Source organism: Euwallacea similis, chromosome 5 (genome assembly GCF_039881205.1).
Source record: "Euwallacea similis isolate ESF13 chromosome 5, ESF131.1, whole genome shotgun sequence".
Taxonomy (NCBI): domain Eukaryota; kingdom Metazoa; phylum Arthropoda; class Insecta; order Coleoptera; family Curculionidae; genus Euwallacea; species Euwallacea similis.
The window spans coordinates 2404164-2423885 of NC_089613.1; the positions used below are offsets into that span (position 1 = coordinate 2404164).

Consider the following 19722-nt stretch of genomic DNA (forward strand, 5'->3'; position numbering starts at 1 on the left):
CTAATAGCAAGGTAGTTTATTTGAAAAGAATTAGACTCCACAGGATTGGTTTAGAAATATTGAGTTTCAATTTCATGAAAAAACCGTCAGATACCGTGTTTTCCATGAAAAGAAATCAAAGGTAGCTAATGTGTGAAGTCAAGAAAAGAAAATCATCCCAGGAGGACTCCAATGATTTCTGGAAGTTAATAACTCAATTATATCTTTTTTAAATAAAAAAGAACTATCCAATCTTCTTTTTAAGAGAGACGTATAGAGAATGTATAGCACAGAGGAACAATTATCTGAGTATGATTTTGTTTTTCTTTACTTCAGCACATTTTAAAGTCTACAAGAAAAAAAAAATGTAAAGAATATTCTTAAAATTACAACAATAGAAGCAGATCCAGGGGCTTGAATCGTCCTTTTCATACATTGTTGTGGTAAATTTCAAGTTACAAAAGGTAGAAAATTATCTAAATCGGGGACAGAGGAAAAATCTTTTAAGGCAAGAACATTTCTCCATGCCTTATTTAGGTAGATTTTAAGGTAAAAAATAAATTTTAAAATTTTAAAGACACGAGTACTATTTCCAGGATGGCATTTCCTCTTTCTCTTGGCTGGCTTTCATAATAGGTTTTAAATTGGAAAAAGTAGAACACTGAATAATCGAGAAATAGAAAAGAAACCTATCGACATGAAAGTGATTGCTCAAATTTTTTACTACATTTCCGTTTCGAATTGAAAAAGTTTTTAGTTTGAATTATATCTTAAAAACTCTTTTCAACTCGATTTCCGTATAACCATTTTTAAGAATTTTAAGATAGTTAAATAAATGTTTTTCTCTCCTTGGCTAATAAAGGTAAGTAATTTGATAATAATCGTATAGAGATAAAATGAGCTTAAGTACAGGAAAACGCTGATGACCGTGGGTCCGGGTTCTAAGGTTCATGGTTTTGTGTATGTTCATGTACGGTGATCGACCGCTAATCATATCATCAACAAACACAGACCGCTCCCTTAGTGAATTTTATCTGTCTCTTAAACCGATAGTCTCGAACTTTGACTGATAATAATCCATTGGGCACAAAGAATATTTAAACGGATATTGCAACACTACATGGAAGGAAGGATTAAACATCAATATGATGGCAAACAATACCTCCTTTGTTATTTATATTATTTACCAACATAGGGAGGCGTAAAGTAAAACTATCTAATATATTAGTGTAATGGAATTTACGCCGCAAACCTTCAACAATGTATGTTGTAATATGTGTACAATTAATCTTTTCAATAAAATGATGATTATAATTATATCCCATCTAGCGAATGCTAATAATAAAATTCTCTGTACTCGGAAGGCTAATACATTTTATCAAACACAAAGTGATAACTCATACAAATCCGAAATATAATATAACAAATTCCGGCATAATTAATTAATGGGATTTCATGTGGCCTGAAGGTCGTTTTCCACATCTTGAACCCACAAAGTTTTCAATGGTCTCTCTTGAGTAATATAACCGAAATGGTTACTTTACAAATTAACAAATTTTAATTCTACTGAACCAATGAGTTCAAAAACCTCAACTTTGAATAAGCAATTATTGAGATCAATACCTTCGTCTGAATCCACGTCTTACAACTATCGATGAAACATTTCAACAAAAGACAATTTTGAATGAGAACTAATGACCTCGTGCTTTCAAAGAGATTTTTTAGAAATCAGCGAAGAATTAACTTGGCTGATTTTTATACAGGGTGTCGGGAAATTAGTGTACCAAAAATAAATGGTGGATTATATGATCGAAAATGAGAAAAAATGTTATAAACATTTACTCAAAAATACTTTCCAGAGGAGCTACAGCTCTTTAAAAGAGCTATAGCAACGGTTGCAATAACGCCAAACCGGTAGCAGTTAAAATCACCAAATTTGAAGTGTTATGGTAACTTGATATGTTGAAGAAACTGATATGTATATCCCGTTTTGAAAAATGTCAAGGAGAGGCGTGCATTTTGGCGGGGGGGGTTTGGGGAAGATTTTACTGTAGCTTTTTTGGGCACTATTTTACTATCACCAATATTATCAATTACTTTAATAAATGATCAAAAATATTTCCATTTTCTTGAATACATAGTTGAACTCAACGTTTAAAATGTCGATACATTTCATGTATCGATATTTTAAACCATAATGATTAGGTATCAAATTAGACACGAAATTTTCAAATCGCATTAACTTGAAAACGGTGCACTCTAGAGATGTTAACCAATAGCTCTTTTTTACGAAAAGTAGTTTGAAATTTCGTGATTTCTCTTTATGCTATTGAAAAAATGGTGTCCAAAAAAGTTACAGTAAAATCTCCTTTAACCCCCTCATCAAAATGCACGCCTCTGTTTGACACTTTACAAAACAGGACATATCAGCTTCTTCAACATGTCAAGTTGTTATAATACTCCTAATTTGGTTATTTTCACTGCTACCATTTTGCTGTTGTTGCAAAAAAAACTTTGCTATAGGTCCTTTAAAGAGCTGTAACTCCTCTAGAAGGTATTTTTGGGCATATATTTATAAGCATTTTTTTCTTATTTTCGACCATATAATCCATCATCCTTTTTTGGTCAACTAATTTTCGGAAACCCTGTATAGCTGTAGAGTCTGGTGCGATGTAGACCAAAGATGAGAGGAGATAATTATTCAAAGTGCGATTTAAAATAAACTGATCGTGTCATGGAGGATGAAGCTCCTGATAATTTTAGCATCAAATTAAAATCAGGTTCAATGAAATTTTTGGACATGTGTTTGATGCGTTTCAACATTTCGTCGAAGTTTGCGTTCGTGTGATGGCCAGGAAAAAATGTAAGATAAAATAATGTTTTTGCTGTGTGAGGATATTTAGTATCTTATCTGAAAGAAATTGCATATATGGTAATTAAAACTTCTATTTTCGGAATACAATGGCATTGAAATCAATAGTAGATTCTCGATCACGATTAAGGATTATAGAATACATAATAATATAATTTATTGATATAATGATTATCGTTAATAGTGGAGTTTAGTTCGTGCATTGTGCTGTCTGTTCTGAAAATATATATTCATAGAAGTAGATTTTTTCAAAACTTTAAGAAAACAAACAAAACAGAAAGAGAAAAAAGAAAAAAAATGAAAAGAAAATATTATTCTCAAACTCAATAATTTTGAAGTGTAAAATTTATACATAATATGTATAACCTTAAGTAATTGGTATTAATACACCAATAAATTTTTCATCGTTAAGTTATTTTATGATCATACTCGTATAAAGCTATTTAAAATCTAACCAGTACATCTACCAATGCGCTTACTTAAGGTATCAGAGCACCAAATTTCTTCAATCTACCTATCCAGATTTTATTTTCAAGTTGCGCGTGCTCTCTATTTTCCTATGTTACTTCGAATCGTATCAAACTACTATTCCTAAAATTTTATAAACAGTCCTTCCATTTGGAAAACTCGAGATCAAAAAGAACAGAAAACCAAAAAGACTTAAGCTTCATACAAACGTGAATATTTCGTCTAACGAGCATACAGGGAATCACACGGCAAACGAAATACTAATTTGGACAGGGCCACAACCGCATGTACAAATAGGTCTGCAAATTTTCTGTTTTCGGGTTGGTTCAGTTTAGTGTACGTAACGGGTAGTGTATAAGTCTCCAGAGACCGATGCTACAGAAAAAAATATGTAATTAATCTATATTACCCGACCGATGTCGTTTTTGAGATTTTTAGATATGTATAACTTTTCTTTATCTCAAATACCAACAATTTCCGCATATAAACGAAATGTATACAATTTATCTACGCACTGATTACACTGAATCATCAATCGCTGGAGAGTGATAACGCGGCTAACGTACTTTAAAGTAATTCTCTAATTCCTAAATTTCAACCTGTAAAGAATTCTCAACTGTCGTTATAGTACTCATTGAAAATTCTGCACGTTCTATTATCATCCAGTGATATATAATATTATTTAAATTGCTTTAGAATTATTCCCAGATTTTTCTTCTGATTCCTATTTTTGAAACCCTCAAAAGGTCAAGAGCCTTGGAAATATTGATAAAGAACTTCTCTCTGAGACACCTTCAAAAACACAATTTTAACATGAAATCTCGTAAGCTGAAAGAATTTATATACGTAAATCTCTTTTACGCATTTATTATATAGTTTTTGAGTCGATTAATTTCTTGTGACTAACTTCTTCAGATTTCTTTAAAATTTATGTAGCACTCAAGATATCTTGGTGTAGATTCCATACTTAGGACAATCCGAAATTAGAGTTACATAAAGTTTTGAGTTGACGATGAAAACCTTGAACATTCAGAATTTTCTTGTATTGAGTAAATTTGAATTCATGTATGTAGAGCGTTGGTCAAAATACTTGGAACTTATGAATATTGTGCCTTTATCTTGATAGTCCTGTTCTAATATAAACAAACTCATTAAAGCAAAAATGCCCACGGTTGACAAAAATATATAATATTAACATTTTGTTGTTCACATTCTTTTATAGAAAAAAATAATAATCATCCTTTCTGTGAACAAAATGCATGGAACTTATTTTTGTTATAATTTAAAGGCAGTTTTTTACATCTATTTATTATTTTCTAGGCCATTTCGTTTTAACTTCTTAATATGTGCACCACTACCTATTTTTCATAAATGGCAAAAGGCAAATCATATTCACTCGATTTGAGAAGCAGAATTGTTCAATTTTATAAGCAAGAAATATTGCAAAAAGACATTTCTATTAGATTAAATATTCTAAAAAGTACTGTATCGCATATTATTAAACAGTTTAAATTGTGCGATATTATGTCATCCCGGGAAAAGGTACAGGTGGGCCTAAAAAGACATCTAGACGAATGGATAAAAAATTTATCAGCATTGCCCACAATGATCCGTTTTTCTCATCATTAAATATGTTACAAAAAATACAGATAGATGGACATTCAGAAACATCATCGAGAACTGTCAGAAGAAGGCTGTTAGAAGGTGGTCTAAGATCCTACCATCCAGCATAATAACAATATTAAGAAAGAAAAACATCAAAGCACGGTTACAATTTGCACTCGATTATATACACTGGACAATGGAAGAATGGAAAAAAGTTCTTTTTAGTGATGAACCCAAATATAACCTTATTTCCAGTGACGTTACAGCCGATGTAAGGCGTCCAAAGGACCAAAGACTAAATAAAAATATATGAAAACTGCCGTTAAGCATGCTGGAGGAAGTGTGTTACTATGAGGATGTTTTTCTTGTTGTGGTATAAGCCCCACTCATCGTATTGTTAGAAAAATTGATAGATTCATGTATTGGGATATATTGACACATATAATGGAATTCCATTCATTTGAATCATTGTCAGTCAACTTTATTTTCCAACACGATAATGATCCTAAGCTTTCTGTAAAACTAGTGAAAGAGTAGTTAGAGCAAGAACGAGTGTGTACCATGAGGTCCGGATTTAAATCCAATCGAGAATTTATGGGCCCCTCTTGATCGTATGATCCGAACAGGAAGCCCATTTAAAAATGGAAACGAACTGTTTGAAAGGTTCACACAAGTCTGGCATCAAGTTGATCGGCGGCTAATTGAAGAATTAATAAAATCAATGCCTAGGAGAATGGCTGAAGTGGCCAAGACAAAGGGATATCACACCGAATATTAAAGCATTTTTAATTCTTATTTTTAACAATGAGATTTTCTATTAAATTAATTCGGTTCCAACGATTTTGTCCAGTTATTATTGAATTTTTTTCTATAAACATAAAGTTTTGTAAGAAGTATTTTTTTACAATATTTTGTTAAAGTTAAAGTGCATCTTTATTAAGAGTAAAACTACAATAAAAAACTTGTTGATATTTATAACATTTTTAATTCATGCGAACTATAAATTCCGAGTATTTTAGCCAATACTGTACTTCCTAATAATGCTACGTTAATCTCAATTTTAAACTGCTTTACAGGACGTAATTTATGTAGGTAATTCATTTTTTAGAGAAAATTTGGGCAGAAAATTAAAATCGACAATAGTGTTGAGAAGAAGAACCTATTCCCTTGGTTACATATTACATTTTAATACCCAAATACTCGCAGTATGAAAGAACTCTTCTAGATAACAATGAGCCATAAAACTGATACTGCAAATTACATGTATGAGTAACAGTTTTTATATAATTGTTTTCCGAGCATAAATCTATCATATTTGCCCATAATTTCGAATGTAATATTTTATAGTATTCACCAACCGTCGGCAGCGTTGGCGATGTATCAAACAAACTTCTTCGCTTTAAAAAGTCTTCCCTCTGCGGTAGCTCGTTTCTCTTCCTCCATGTCCAATTCTTCTCCGGCCACATATTTAAAGCACCCAATTGTCATTGAATCCAATTCATATTAAGTAGCAAACACAAATATTATAATTCGATTTAAAGTATTCCGCACTAATTGGTATATATACGTATTTGAAAAACACTGCTACACGAAAGCTTTATAGTATATCGACGAATGTTCGTTAACGGTCCGACGTTGACTGAATTACTCGTCGCGTTTGAGGAATGCTTTGTTATACCTGCGAAATTCAAGAAAGGTGGGTGTTATCTTCTTATCTCGGCTCAACAAAGCTTATTCAGTGATAAGACAAATTCAATCTTTGTAAATTTGGTTGTTACATTGTTGGTTTTTTGCTGGATATTGTTACGTTCAACAATTATTCTTGTCCACTCGAAAAATGATAATTCAATCATGTCAAATTTTATCGGATGTCTCCAGATATCTACTTGGACATCTCGAGAAAGTTTCAAGGCAAATAATAATAACACTTACAAAATATTAAAAATAACAATTACTATTAAAATTTTGTTAGCTGGCGTCCCATAATTTTTCAAAATCCACAGTAAAGTACTCAGAATATAAATTAGAGGAACTAATTTTTAATTTGAAAGTTTGGTATAGAAATTGAATGGATTGGACTGAAGGTTTCGTTGCTGTTTTGCCTGAGAGTCTCTCGCTTCCAAACCTCCCAAGTAATAAATTTTCATAGCTCTTTCTCACTGTCATTAGTAATGATCATACATTATTCACTTCTCGAGTCATTCCCATTGATCAAGAAATCTAAAATTTGTCCTTGACTCGTCTGCTTACCGAGAAAACTTCGCACAACTGAAACGGAAATTATTCTTTGCTGACAATTAGAAATTATTTGCGATCCTCCCACACATTATTTATTTTCGTTGACAGAGTTTGACTAAGTTTAACAGGTTTATTCTTTTGATCAGTCCTACAATCGATATACAGAGTGTTATTTAAGTACATGGCCAAACTTCAAGGGGTAATTCTTCAAGTGATTTTACAGGGAAAAGTTTATATAAACATAGTTTTCAAGATACGGGGTGTCAAATTAAAAAAAAATCCTTTCATATTAAAAAAATTCTCCTAAATAGCTAAAACATACAAATTGATATGACGTTGAAACTTGGTGACAGTTTTTAATATAGTACAAAGGAAGCTTTTAGACTATTTGTCCCTTTGAGATGTACATAGGGGTAACGCCAGAAATTGAAGAAAAATCAAACAGAAAAACGCTTTATTATAACTACACTTAAACAAACTTTACACAATTTTTTTTTAGTAAAAAACGTTTAACAATAAGTAACACGAAACTTACAATAGTTGCTGAAAATATCTCCCTTCAACTTCAATGCCAGGATTAGCTCGTCTTAACATCGATTGCCCAACACATTGAAATATTTCCGGGGTATATCTTAAGTGATTATATTAATCCCGTGTCCGTTAGATTCATTCTTTCTTCTTTAACCTTGATCGGAGTTCTATAAACGAAGGACTTTACACACCCTCAAAGGAAAAAATCTAACGAATTTAAATCCAGTGATCTAGGTGGCCATAACTGTACTTGATGCAAAAAAAATATAAAAGTTTAACAAAGTTACTTGCTCATAAATAACAATAATAACCATAAAAAACACTGCTAAATCTCAACAAAATCGAGTAAAGGATTATTAAGATTTTACGAAAAAACGATTTTTTAAAGCTAATTTGACATTCTGTATCTTGAAAACGAAACATTACCGGACTTATGTTTTTATAAAGTTTTCGTCTCAGAATCACCCTTTTTAAGTTTACGACACACTTAAATAACACCCTATATTGTTGAATTTCAAAACGATACGGTCACTGAGTTCTTCGTGGTTACCGCACGCTTCCATCGTGGGAAACTACCATTTACCATTTTGCTACAAAATCCGAATAAGCAATTAATCAGATCAAATACTAATTGAGGGTCAATTATAACGTTTATCTGTAGGTAATCAATCAAGGAATGGCGTATTAAATAAAGTTGTCATGTCGCAAGCCCCGTGGAATGCTATTGATTTATTTGTCGACGATAAATATTTGATTAAGAGTTGGTCAATAAACATATGACCAAGCAGGTGCCAGGAAATCATTAGATTTTACTTCATAGGAATTAAAATATCGGCGGTTCGCAATTCTGGTTCTTTCATCATTCAAAAATTTGAATTAATTGATTTGAAATTTGATCATTGATGTCAATAAGATGTAGGAGGAGACCTTTGATTATATTATAGAATCGTGAAAACCTCCTCCTAGAAGCCCACTAAATTAGCACAACAAGAGAATGATTCATGAATATTCCTCATTCTTCCAATCCTTGTTCAGTACGAAAAGTTAGCAAAAAGATTGTCTTCCATGACTTTCTCGAATTCAGTACTTCTTACTACTGGGATTTCAGTCAAATATCACAATTTTAAACTTTTTCGATTAGATGTTGCCTCTAGCACATTCAAGTGCTTCCACGATCTTCCTAGTTAAGTTGTCTCTAATTAGTTTAGCCCCCTGTATTTCAGAAGATTTCATTTAATGACCACAATGTTGAACCTTTTGAGACTTTAGATGAATTGGGAAATACGTAAGCCCTCTTGCCTTGAATTTGATTGCCCCCAGATGAGGGTCACTTGTAAACAAGTGTCTGGGACATCGAGTAACTCTTCTGTCCTTATTGGGGTTCACTTTTAGGCATTTGCTATCCCGATAATGAGTAACTTGGACTCCAGGTCATATTTATCTATCTCTAAAGGAATTTCATCGAACCACTTTAATTTTCAACTCCTTTGCGACTCTTGTACCAATTAGCTGCAGATCCCCGACTAGGGTCACCTATAGGTATTTTAACTGCCTCCACGAGGATTTCATTATATGACCATAATTTGCGATGATGTTAAGAGCGTCGAAATTAAACTAAAACGCCATTAAACATTTTTAATAGTTTTAAATACTTTGTAGAACCATTCGTAAAATATAAAATATGGCATCTGTTTCCAAACATTCTATGGTATATGCTTCTTTGCGATTGCCAATAAACCCTGACGTATGTGTGACCCCTGGCTGCCTAGAAAGAGAATAGTTATCTAGACTTCTCTAGGGCAGGTTGCGGTCTGCGAAACCGGACTGGCGCCAAAGTACTTTAAAAGTCCGGATGTTCCATTTAACGGTCTTTGACCCTATTTCACTTTTGCTCCCGGTTATTTTAAGCTTTCAACTGTCTGTGTACTGCATTCCTTTCAAATATGTTTCGCACAGTTATCGGAGGTAACCGCAATGGTACCGGAGAAGTTTCCGAACACGTGGACTCAACACGAAGACAAAACTTAAACAAAACTAAAGCAGCATTTATTATTTAACTGACCTCAGTCAAGTATTTGTTTATGTCCAGTTATTATGCAATACAACAAACTCACTTCCTTTGTCTGTAAACTTTCGCGTTTCTGGCACACTTTACCTTCGGTATCTTGGCTTTATCCATAACGGGCGCTCCTCTGGTCATCGTCGCTGTACACTGAGCCTCACAGCACTGGAAAACGTATACATATTTTCACGAAATTTGTACACGGAAGCACGTTCTATACACGACGCACACACACGCTTTAACTACAAATCAATCGGTCGTAAAGCTGTAGCGGGTTGTCGACTAAAAGCTTGAGTTGTTCTACAAGGCCGATGGGTCGAAATGAAAACGAGCAACCGCGCAATCCGCGCCGTTTCATTGTCGTAACGAACAAATATCGGAAACAATATCCCTGATTAGAAATTGAAATTCGACTTTTTTTGGTGTCTGGCTCGAAGGATCAAAGAAGCACGAAAATGGAAATCTGGCTCGAAGGATCAAAGAAACACGAAAATGGAAATCTGGCTCGAAGAACCAACGAAACACGAAAATGTAAATCTGGCTCGAAGGACGAACGAAACACGAAAATGTACGTGTGGCTCGAAGTAACAAAGAAGCATGAACGTGTGAATTTGGCTCTAAGGACTACAATAGTAACAGAGAACAAAAGCGGGACAAATACTTTGACTTATTATTATACAGGAAAAAAAAGCTCGAAGAATTACGATAATGTTCAGAAAGAATAAACACGGTATGAATATTTTAGCTTTAGATTAATAGAAATGTCGCAAATATTCGCGGCCAAAAATTGAAATTCGACTATCTTGGACGAGATTTTAAACAAAAAACTCGCGACAGCGAAAAGGTGTGGCTCGTCGAAGGACCAAAAGAGCATAAAATGTAAATTTGGCGCCAAGAACCACAACAATCTGTGGAGACGACGAAAGCTAGCGGATATTTTGGTTTTAGGTTGATAGAAATATCGCAAATATTCGGAAGAGAAAATCGGACTCAGGATAACTCAAAAAGTTTTAGAATTGGAACAGAAACTGAAAGAACATTATACAGTTTACCATAAAAATATTGAAAAGTACTTTAAGTCTCTGAAACAAGCTGACATGAGCTTCTTCAAGGAGAGAGAGGCCAAAATTTCTCTTGTAAATTCTGAATCGTGAGTACAACTTTTGAAAAAAGACCAACTTAACTGAACAAAAATAATAGTTCATAACCAAAACTTTTGGAAAATAATTAACATATCTACACTCCTGGTAATTAAAGAATAAAGGAGACCAAAAGTTTTCTAGCTCATTCTAAGATCGTAAAACCAATTCTTCAAAAATCGAAATCGGGGGATCATGTTTTTGAAGAAGCATGCGTTTTGAACAATAATCGTGTGGCCTCACACTAAAAAATTTATTATTTAGAGATATGCACTACGCATATTCATTCATTAATCATAATTGGCTCATAAATGTTTATGCCCGTCCCTGAGTATAACGTTGCTATTGAATTTATTCCTAGAATGGTTATTTTAATTGAAGAAAAAGCCTGTTTAGTAGAGTATTATTTCTGATCATTCGGAGTTGGAGGAAATAATGGTCCAAGTTCAAAGAAATTCGCACAAAAGTATCAACAATTTATCAAGGCATTTTACTGAAATATTGGGTGTAGGAAAATTGAAAAGGTCCAAATAAATGGTTTCCAACTTATTCCTAACGTTTTCAGCAACTCCTTCGAGCAAAAAATCAATAGCTATGGAATTGCTTAGGCCACTATGGGGCATAGTTTTATCATGTACAGGGTGTTTTAAAATTGTGGTGACAAATGCCTAGGAGAGACTCTTCTGACCAGAATAAGAAAAAAGCTCATATGAACATGGATCTGCAAGTACTTTGTTTTCGAGATACAGGGTGTTAAGTTAAACAAAAAGTTTTTTATTTATTGCTTAGAACGCATTTACTTATTTGAATAAAATTTTTACGGTTTATTAAAACTGTTATTATACACCTGCGGGACCAGTTAGATTTTCCAGAACCCTACCCAGCGAGCAAGTTAGTTGTTTTTTGCAGGAAAACCTAGCACCCTGTATTTTTTGCGGTTTGTATGTAATATTCAGATAACCCCACTAAAAATAGTACATTTTTGTTTCTTGGCTGCTTTTCGTATCTTGCTTCCTTTTCGAGAAAAAATTACATTGCCATACCTCGACACGCCCTTGAATTTAAAAAAACAATATTTAGAAATTTATCAGATTTTAAAAAAATTAATAAGTGATAACATTATTACAACAAATGCTCAAATTGAGCACCTCCTGCTTCGATACATGTTTCTAAGCGATAAATAAAAAACTTTTTTTTTAACTTAACATCTTGTATCTCGAAAACAAAGCACTTGCGGACCCATGTTCACATCAACTTTTTTTCCTTTTTTGATTAGAGAAATCTCCTCTAGGCTTTTGTCACCGCAACTTTGAAACACCCTACACATATATTACTACACAATACTAACTAATAAATAAATTTAATTATAATTTTCGGTACTGTTTATTTTGACGGATACTGTACATGTAATTTGGTGGAACACTTTGTATGCAAATTCAAGTGATACATACTGAAAAGAACAATGAAAAATAATCATTGTATGCAAAGTGAACCCAATCGATACATTAGAATTTTGGAAGTCAAAGACCACACATGCATTACTCAAGCAGGCACCACTTTGGATTGTTCAATTGGCAATTACCTATACCATATTAGATGAAGGCAAATTGAGATGCTTCATTCACTCTGCTAATTTATAACTTCGATAATTATTATGCATGAGGCTGAATTTGAGTTTCCAACATAGAGGCGCAGGACGAATAATAAAACTGCATCAGCCGGATGTAAGACATGATAGGATTCGCGGTTTTCCTGACAATGTTTGTCCAATCTTGAATTAATAGTTTTCTATAAAAACTTTAAATATGGGGAGTTTATAGTTGACATAAATTAAAAACAGGAACTTTATAAATTGGCGACATTAGCTGTTGCAATATCAAAGACCACACCGCTAAAAGATCTTCATCTGATTGATGCGTTCCTGGTTTTTCAAACAAAAACAAGCGCACCAGTTGTGCCAAGTGATTAGCAGAGTTGGCAGTTATTAAGGTCTTTCGTAGTATTTCGTAATAGGCTTCAACATTATTACATTCATATGTTACCTCGCACAACTACCTACTTAGATTTGTTAAGAGTATGCACGTGTCTTAAATTGCAGATAAATATTTTTCGTTCACTAATTGATATCCATACGTTTAGCTGAAGACTGTAACTTTCGTTGTTTTGAAGAAAATGAACAATACTTCTGCTGAAGTACTCACAAACACTTACATTATTTGATCACTACTCATGAGGCAGTTAGTCCATTTGCACCACGCGATGATATGATTCTTATCATGAATTTTTTTGCCGACACTGAGATTACCCGACATACCTAGTTCTTGGCTATTCCCCAACTGCTAACTTTACGCATTCTAACAGTACTGCCGTTTCAAAAATAGATTTTTGTTTAGGTTGAAGGACAACGTAATTTGCCCACCTTTCTAAAGGTGTAAAAAACGAAATTAACTCAATTTTTGATCAAAAAATCCGTACTACTGAAAGGCGTCTTTCTATCACCCTTTTGCGACCCGAATTTGACTACATTTGACTATGCATTTTGTCTACTTTCTCCTATACGCTTTTTCTTATACGAGATCTGTGAAACCAACCAAAATCAGATCGCTTTATTAATATTAATATGAAAATTCCTATAGGTATTCTGTTTTTACTACAGGTCAATAGTTTTATCATGGAACCACCGGGTACCATCATCCGCATCTTGAAAAACACAATTTTTATGGTGGGAAATTTTAACTACAGTGGTGTCCAGATATAGTGAACCCGCTTATAATGAACTGAGGTTAAAGGACACAAAAAAAGTCCTATAAGACTAACGCTTTTTTTGCCGCTTATAGTGAACTTTCGGATAGAACGAACAAGTTTTATCGTGCATTTAGGTTATATTTGCCGCTTATATCGAACTGTGAACATTGTCATCTATTGAAACTTCCTCAAAGAAAAGACATTAAAAAATTTCTGTTCTATATTTTTTGATTTGGAGATGCAACAAAGAATTGAAGAGGCAATTCGAAAAAAAAAATTCAAAATTTTGACTGCGAAAAGTACGTCAATCTTGACGAAAATATTGTATCTACTGAGTATCTACAGACGAAGAAATTATTCAAGCAGTCACAAGACAGATAGAGTTCAAACATATACCCACAAACAAAAACATAAACAAAACCAAATTTTGTTGGTGAAAATTTAGATGAAGTGAGTTGTAATGAGGAAAGTCATGAATAGCTCCTAATCACACTTGTTCCTTCAGTTAAAGAAATGAGTTAGAAACGATGGAAACTCGCTCGTTTTTACAGTCGCAAGTTATTCCACAAGAAGTTTGAAATAGTTTTTGTACCGTAGAAGATTTTATCAGCACATTTAGCTTTAAAAAGAATGTGCAAACCAAAATGCCACAATATTTTTTTCATAATTAGACTAGTAGCTGGTGTCTTTTTTAACCGTTTCTTCGTATATGTATAAGTGAAATAACACTTAATAAGTTATAAATTATTTTTGTGGTATTTAAATAAAATATTTTAACCTCACTAAGACGTATTTTTTTCGAAACAATTATATAGATAAGTATGTCATACATACTACATATTTAATTTAGTTTCCTTTTGCAATGAACTCCAGTTATAGCGAACCAATTTCACTTCATTCTTCAAGTTAATTTTGTCCAGACAAAACTGTATTTCCAAAAAAAAAATTAGATTTGAAATATTCGATGATGGTTGCCGGTGAATGCTATTTTAATATTGACGGCATCAACCGTAAATACCAATCTCATAAATAACTACACAGAAAAACTTAATACTTGTCTTGGACATCTAAATCCGCAAGTAATTTCCTTAGTTAACATCAAGTAAATAAAAAAAAATTAAAAAATATATTTATATCAGTATTTATTTAACATGACAATTTGGCATTCTCAATTTAATAAATGAATTATTCGATGCAATTTAAGCTTTATTTCTCAACAGCTTGAAAACTAAAATGAAGAAATTGACTTTCGCAATAAAAAAAAATATCACCTTGCGGATATATCAACTCAAGAATACTTAATATGATACATTAATATTTAATTCAAGAATCAACTGTTTAATCTCTAGCCTTTATTATAGTAGTTAATTTATCAACGTGTCTTATTAATTGAATTTAAATTATTATTACTCTGCGATGACGCTCTCTTAAGTTGCCTTTGACGCCTGGTAAAATTTGATTAATTTGAGAGTAGATATACGGAATGAAAAACACGTATTAAATGCTGGTCATATAAAAAAAAATTGGTGACGTAATTTAGTGAAATTGAAATTAGAGAGAGAGAAAAATAAAGAGAAGGGCAAGGGAGTGGGAGAGGGAGAGAAAGAATCTTCTAAAGAATATTTTTCTTATACTACAATATAGATTAGAAAACATGGAACGGGAATTCCCCCAAAGCATAGCCGAACTATTCCAACGTTTCTACACCCTTACATATGTATGTTCAACTATTTTATGGAGATCATTGAGAAGAATGCTTCAGTTACCGCAATAGAGAAGACAATCCAAGTGCTGGTTTCGATGGGAGGATGATACTTTTATCATTTGGAATCATATGAAAGAGGAGCCTGCAAAATTCTCAGCACACCTCAATTCCATAGAAAATATAAAGATTAAGTGCAGAATTAAATTGAAGAAAAGAAGTATGGTAGGTTACCTTTCTTAGACATACTCGCTGCTAGAAAATCAAATGGAAAAATATAGGACATGCAGTTTATTGATTACTATCTAAAGAAAGCTTTAAATCATCATCCGAACTAAAAAAGGAAAGTTATAAAAATTCTATCTGAACGAGCGAAAAGGAACTGCGAACTGCTAGAATTGGAAAAAAAGCTTAAACATCTGGAAAGGGAGTTTGGCTGGAATTGTTATGGCAAGCAAGAGTTCAGGAGGGCAATTTGTCCAATGAAATTGATAGTCAGAATGTGGAATTCGCCGAGAAGATGGATTCACATATCTACATTCGCAGCTGTGACTCTGTACGCATAAGCTTTACAAAACGTAGTATTAACATCTTCTTGTACTATGAGGAAAATAATATAAAAAAATAATATAAAAATAACATAAATATTACGCAGATTAGGACAAATGTGCTACAACGCGCTCTCGAATGGTCGTCAGATTCTTTTCAATATAGTGCAAATCTCTTATCAATTCAACTACTTCATCCGTTATGCTTTTGATAATGTTCAAAGCAGTTTATGGACGAAAAGACAGGAAATAATTCTACTGGACCACGGCTTATGTATATGCGAGAAAAATACTTTCAATTGTAATTGGACTGTTTAAGAAAACTTCACAGTCTTATAACACAAAACTAACTACTAAACTCAGATTATTTACTTAATTAGATATTTAAAATGCACTCCATTATCAATTTTTTATTTATTAGTTAGTTGTGCTTATTTATTTATTATCCATAGATTTGTTTAGTGAGGAATTAATGCCTGTATTATAGTCTTTATAGCAGATAAATTGATCAAACCATATATCATTGGCACCTCCCTAATGAGTTTTACTGTTACCAATAAACACAAACAGGGTGTTCAATTAAAAAATATCTATATAAAAAAATCTATGCCATTCTCCTTATGAAAATAAGAATCACTACGATTGAAGTATGAAAAAAAATCCCTAATGAAATTTGAGCAGCTCTAACCTGCTTTGGCTGATCTAACCCTAGTGAAATAGGAAACATTAGAAGTAGATCCAAGCTCCTTTCATCAACTGTTCTTCAGATTTTCCCAGGATTTCTTTACAATTAGGTTCTTCAGATTCCCTCTACGTTCTTCCATTTTTATCCCTCCTATTATAGTTGAAACTTAAACTTGAAGATTGGATTTAATTATTTAAAACGTAGCGAATTAACCCAACTTTTCTGATGTTCAAAGAAATTCCGAGAAAGTTTGTCCGACCAAATTAAGTTTCCTCGGTCTTAATAGAATTTCATCAAAATGTATGCAAAATTCATGGAAACAGCAAAATAAATGGTTAGTGTCGCAGCAAGCAATGGAAGTTACTTTTTTAGGGAATTCGTCATTTACGAATTTTGTTTAGTTCTTGGAACATGCAGACATCGAAAAATTTAATGAAATCGTTACTTTTAAGTCCTTTTGTCAGGAAAGTTTGGGCCGTTCGTTTGCGAATGGTAAATAGTTTTGTTGGACAAAGCGCTATTTGAGAAATTTCTTAGTTGGAGAACTTTAATAGTTTAAAGTTGCATCAGCTTTTATGATCCTGAAATTAAATTGTGTGTATTTTACAGTTAATATTTATCAGTGTAGCGCAATTCCCAATACTTTCCTTAATCACAGTATCTCTAACTTCATGTTGCATCATTTAAGGAATTTACTACTTGGATCACGTACAACAAATTGTTTACTTAAATTTATAAGTCGGAAATATTTCATAGAATTTTCATTCACATGATAAATAGAGATAAGCCATTTCCGGTGTTCAAAATTTTCAAATACTGCACATACCTCTTTACTTTATGCGATTGTATTAAATCCTTGACGATCAGTGGGGCAGCCCCAAGAAAGTAAAATGAAAAATTCGAGTCATTAAAAATAACTTCCTGCTGCGATGAAAGGATGTAATAATCAATCTACATCCTCTTAAGTTTGAGTAATCATCATCTCATGGTTCGGCCAAAAAATGAACCACCTTTCACATTCTTTGCCATCATTTGCACCTGATTTCACTTCCAATAATGCTGTTGTCGCAGCAAACATTTAGAGGCTTCAGAATCGATTTAGAACTAACATCAATAACATAATCTGCAATGATTATGCAACATTATACGTGTGTTCATTTAAGTTGTAACGACGAGTGAATCATACAATTCTTATTAATACCTTAAACACTGCATAAATAAATTATAACCGTTGTTATCAATGGATTCGATGATTCATCCGTCTGACCAATGATTCATACAGTTTTTTAGAACTGATTATTATTTTGTAGGTGTCACACAGTGTTAATAGCGTGTAAAGCATTATTTGGTGTTGTTATGTAAATGCAAATTGCTGATAAGGATGTAAATATGGTCATATAAAGCTCTGATGTAGTCGTAATATTTGTGTTCTTTTATGAAGCTGATAATTTTTGTTGGCTTTAAAAATGAGAAAAATATTGAAAAGGAAGGAAGATAACCGTCAAAGTACAAACGAAAACTTGGCAGAGGGAGGAAGGACATAGAAAAAATGTTAAATGAAAACAAAAAGTGAAAAAGCTGCTCTTATTACTTAATAAGTTTCTGTAGTATTAGAGTTATAAGATCCCCACAGACAAAAACTACATCAGAAAATTGCACTTACTTTATCATGGTTTTAAATAAACTTCCTAGAAAAAGAATGTACAGTATTATTTGCTCAGGATTTATCTTGCAATAGAACTATTATGCCGAACACATGTGCGAAATTGGCAGGAATAGTTGATAACAATTCAAAGAAAAACAGGATTTTATCATAAACGTTTAAAAGTTGCGGAATAAATTAAATTCCATGATGAGTTGCTAGGGATTATACAATATCATAATGACATTGTTTTATCTTTACATGGATATTTATAGAAAAACTTTCCAAAATGGGTTCTGATATGTAAAATGTTTTTTTGATTCTCAGAGAAAACACAGACGAATCTGGAAAATGCATTTAAAATTTTCGGAATTACATTTGGTAGCACTCTATGTATTATATATATTTCAGTAAAACTAAATTTAAAATATATTATTCCAGTGGCGTAGCAGGCGACACGTGATTGATATTTATCTACCAGTTTTTTTTTGCGAGTTTGATATCATTTATTGGATTTGTAATACCTACTTAGTATATAATTTGGTCTTTTTAGGCTATATTTGTTATAATTTCTATGCCTATTTTTATGTCAATTAGCTATGAAAAAATACACACAATATGCTAGCCCGAGTATTTGCTTTGGAATCTAGATCAATTTTGCAGCAAGGCGAACGTAACCCCTCTAATGTATTTTTCTTTTTTTTTTCAAAAAGATTTATTTAATGAAGTTTTAACTGATAATCGGCATTCCAACAATTATTTTGTTAGAACAGAATTATTGTTACAAGTTTGCTGACCGATTCGAATATCTTGAAAATGCATAAATAACTTGAGAAACTCGAAAATTGGATATATGTATGGGTAAAAAATAAGAGACTTTTTCATTTGCGGTTTTTCCGAATTTTGAGAAATAGCAGTAAATTTTGATTTTCTTTCTTAAAAGTAGTAATTTGACGGTTGTCGTTTGCTTTTCTATTTGAATATTATTGCTCATAATTTCTGAGGCACCACCGGAAGGCCAAATTTTCCAAAATTCATATGTGTCAACATTTCTCAATGGATTCGCACTTTATATGTGACGCTATATACCCTGATATTAATTCATCATTTATGTTATATCCTGCATGTCTTCCTTAAATGGTATTAAATTATTACTGTCACTACAAAACTCTTTAAAGGATAAAACTGTCACAAAAAATAGATTTTTGATTTAGGACACAAAGTAGTGAATTTACTGTCACAGCGATATTCATAGAGTCGAAGAGAGGAAATTTCCGTTTTTGCCGAAAAACAATTTTTCTCCGATTCCTCTTGATATTCCGATTCATTTGATTCATGTATGTTTCTTATACATTTTTGAAATTTTCTACTATTACTGCTTAGGCAGTAAAAAACTTTTAATGCGTAGGCAATAAAAAAATTTTACTGCCCCTTATTATGACTTATTCAAAATCTTATGCGCACCTCCTTGGTCAATACACATCAGTCAGGTTATTTACGTAGAAC

General features: G+C 32.6%; 2 protein-coding genes across 10 annotated transcripts in view; both read right to left on the reverse strand.

Annotated features, from left to right (window-relative positions):
* The window catches only part of nmo (serine/threonine-protein kinase nemo), a 194354-nt gene that overhangs the window by 66817 nt on the left and 107815 nt on the right, over positions 1-19722 (reverse strand). The gene's annotated exons all lie outside the window — the stretch shown is intronic.
* Positions 1-19722, reverse strand: part of Sarm (sterile alpha and armadillo motif) — an 85902-nt gene that overhangs the window by 31402 nt on the left and 34778 nt on the right. For 2 of the 9 annotated variants that reach the window (XR_010752171.1, XM_066390723.1), the window contains exon 1: positions 6283-6557. The exons of 2 other annotated variants lie outside the window; for them this stretch is intronic. Coding sequence is in view for 5 of the 7 variants with exons in the window: in XM_066390723.1 (XP_066246820.1) it covers positions 6283-6390 (108 nt within the window). In the remaining 2 variants the exon portion in view is untranslated. Of the gene's footprint in view, positions 1-6282; positions 6558-9848; positions 10006-13105; positions 13238-19722 lie in introns of those variants that run through there. 5 more of the 9 variants (XM_066390717.1, XM_066390715.1, XM_066390722.1 and 2 more) reach the window with 4 other exon arrangements.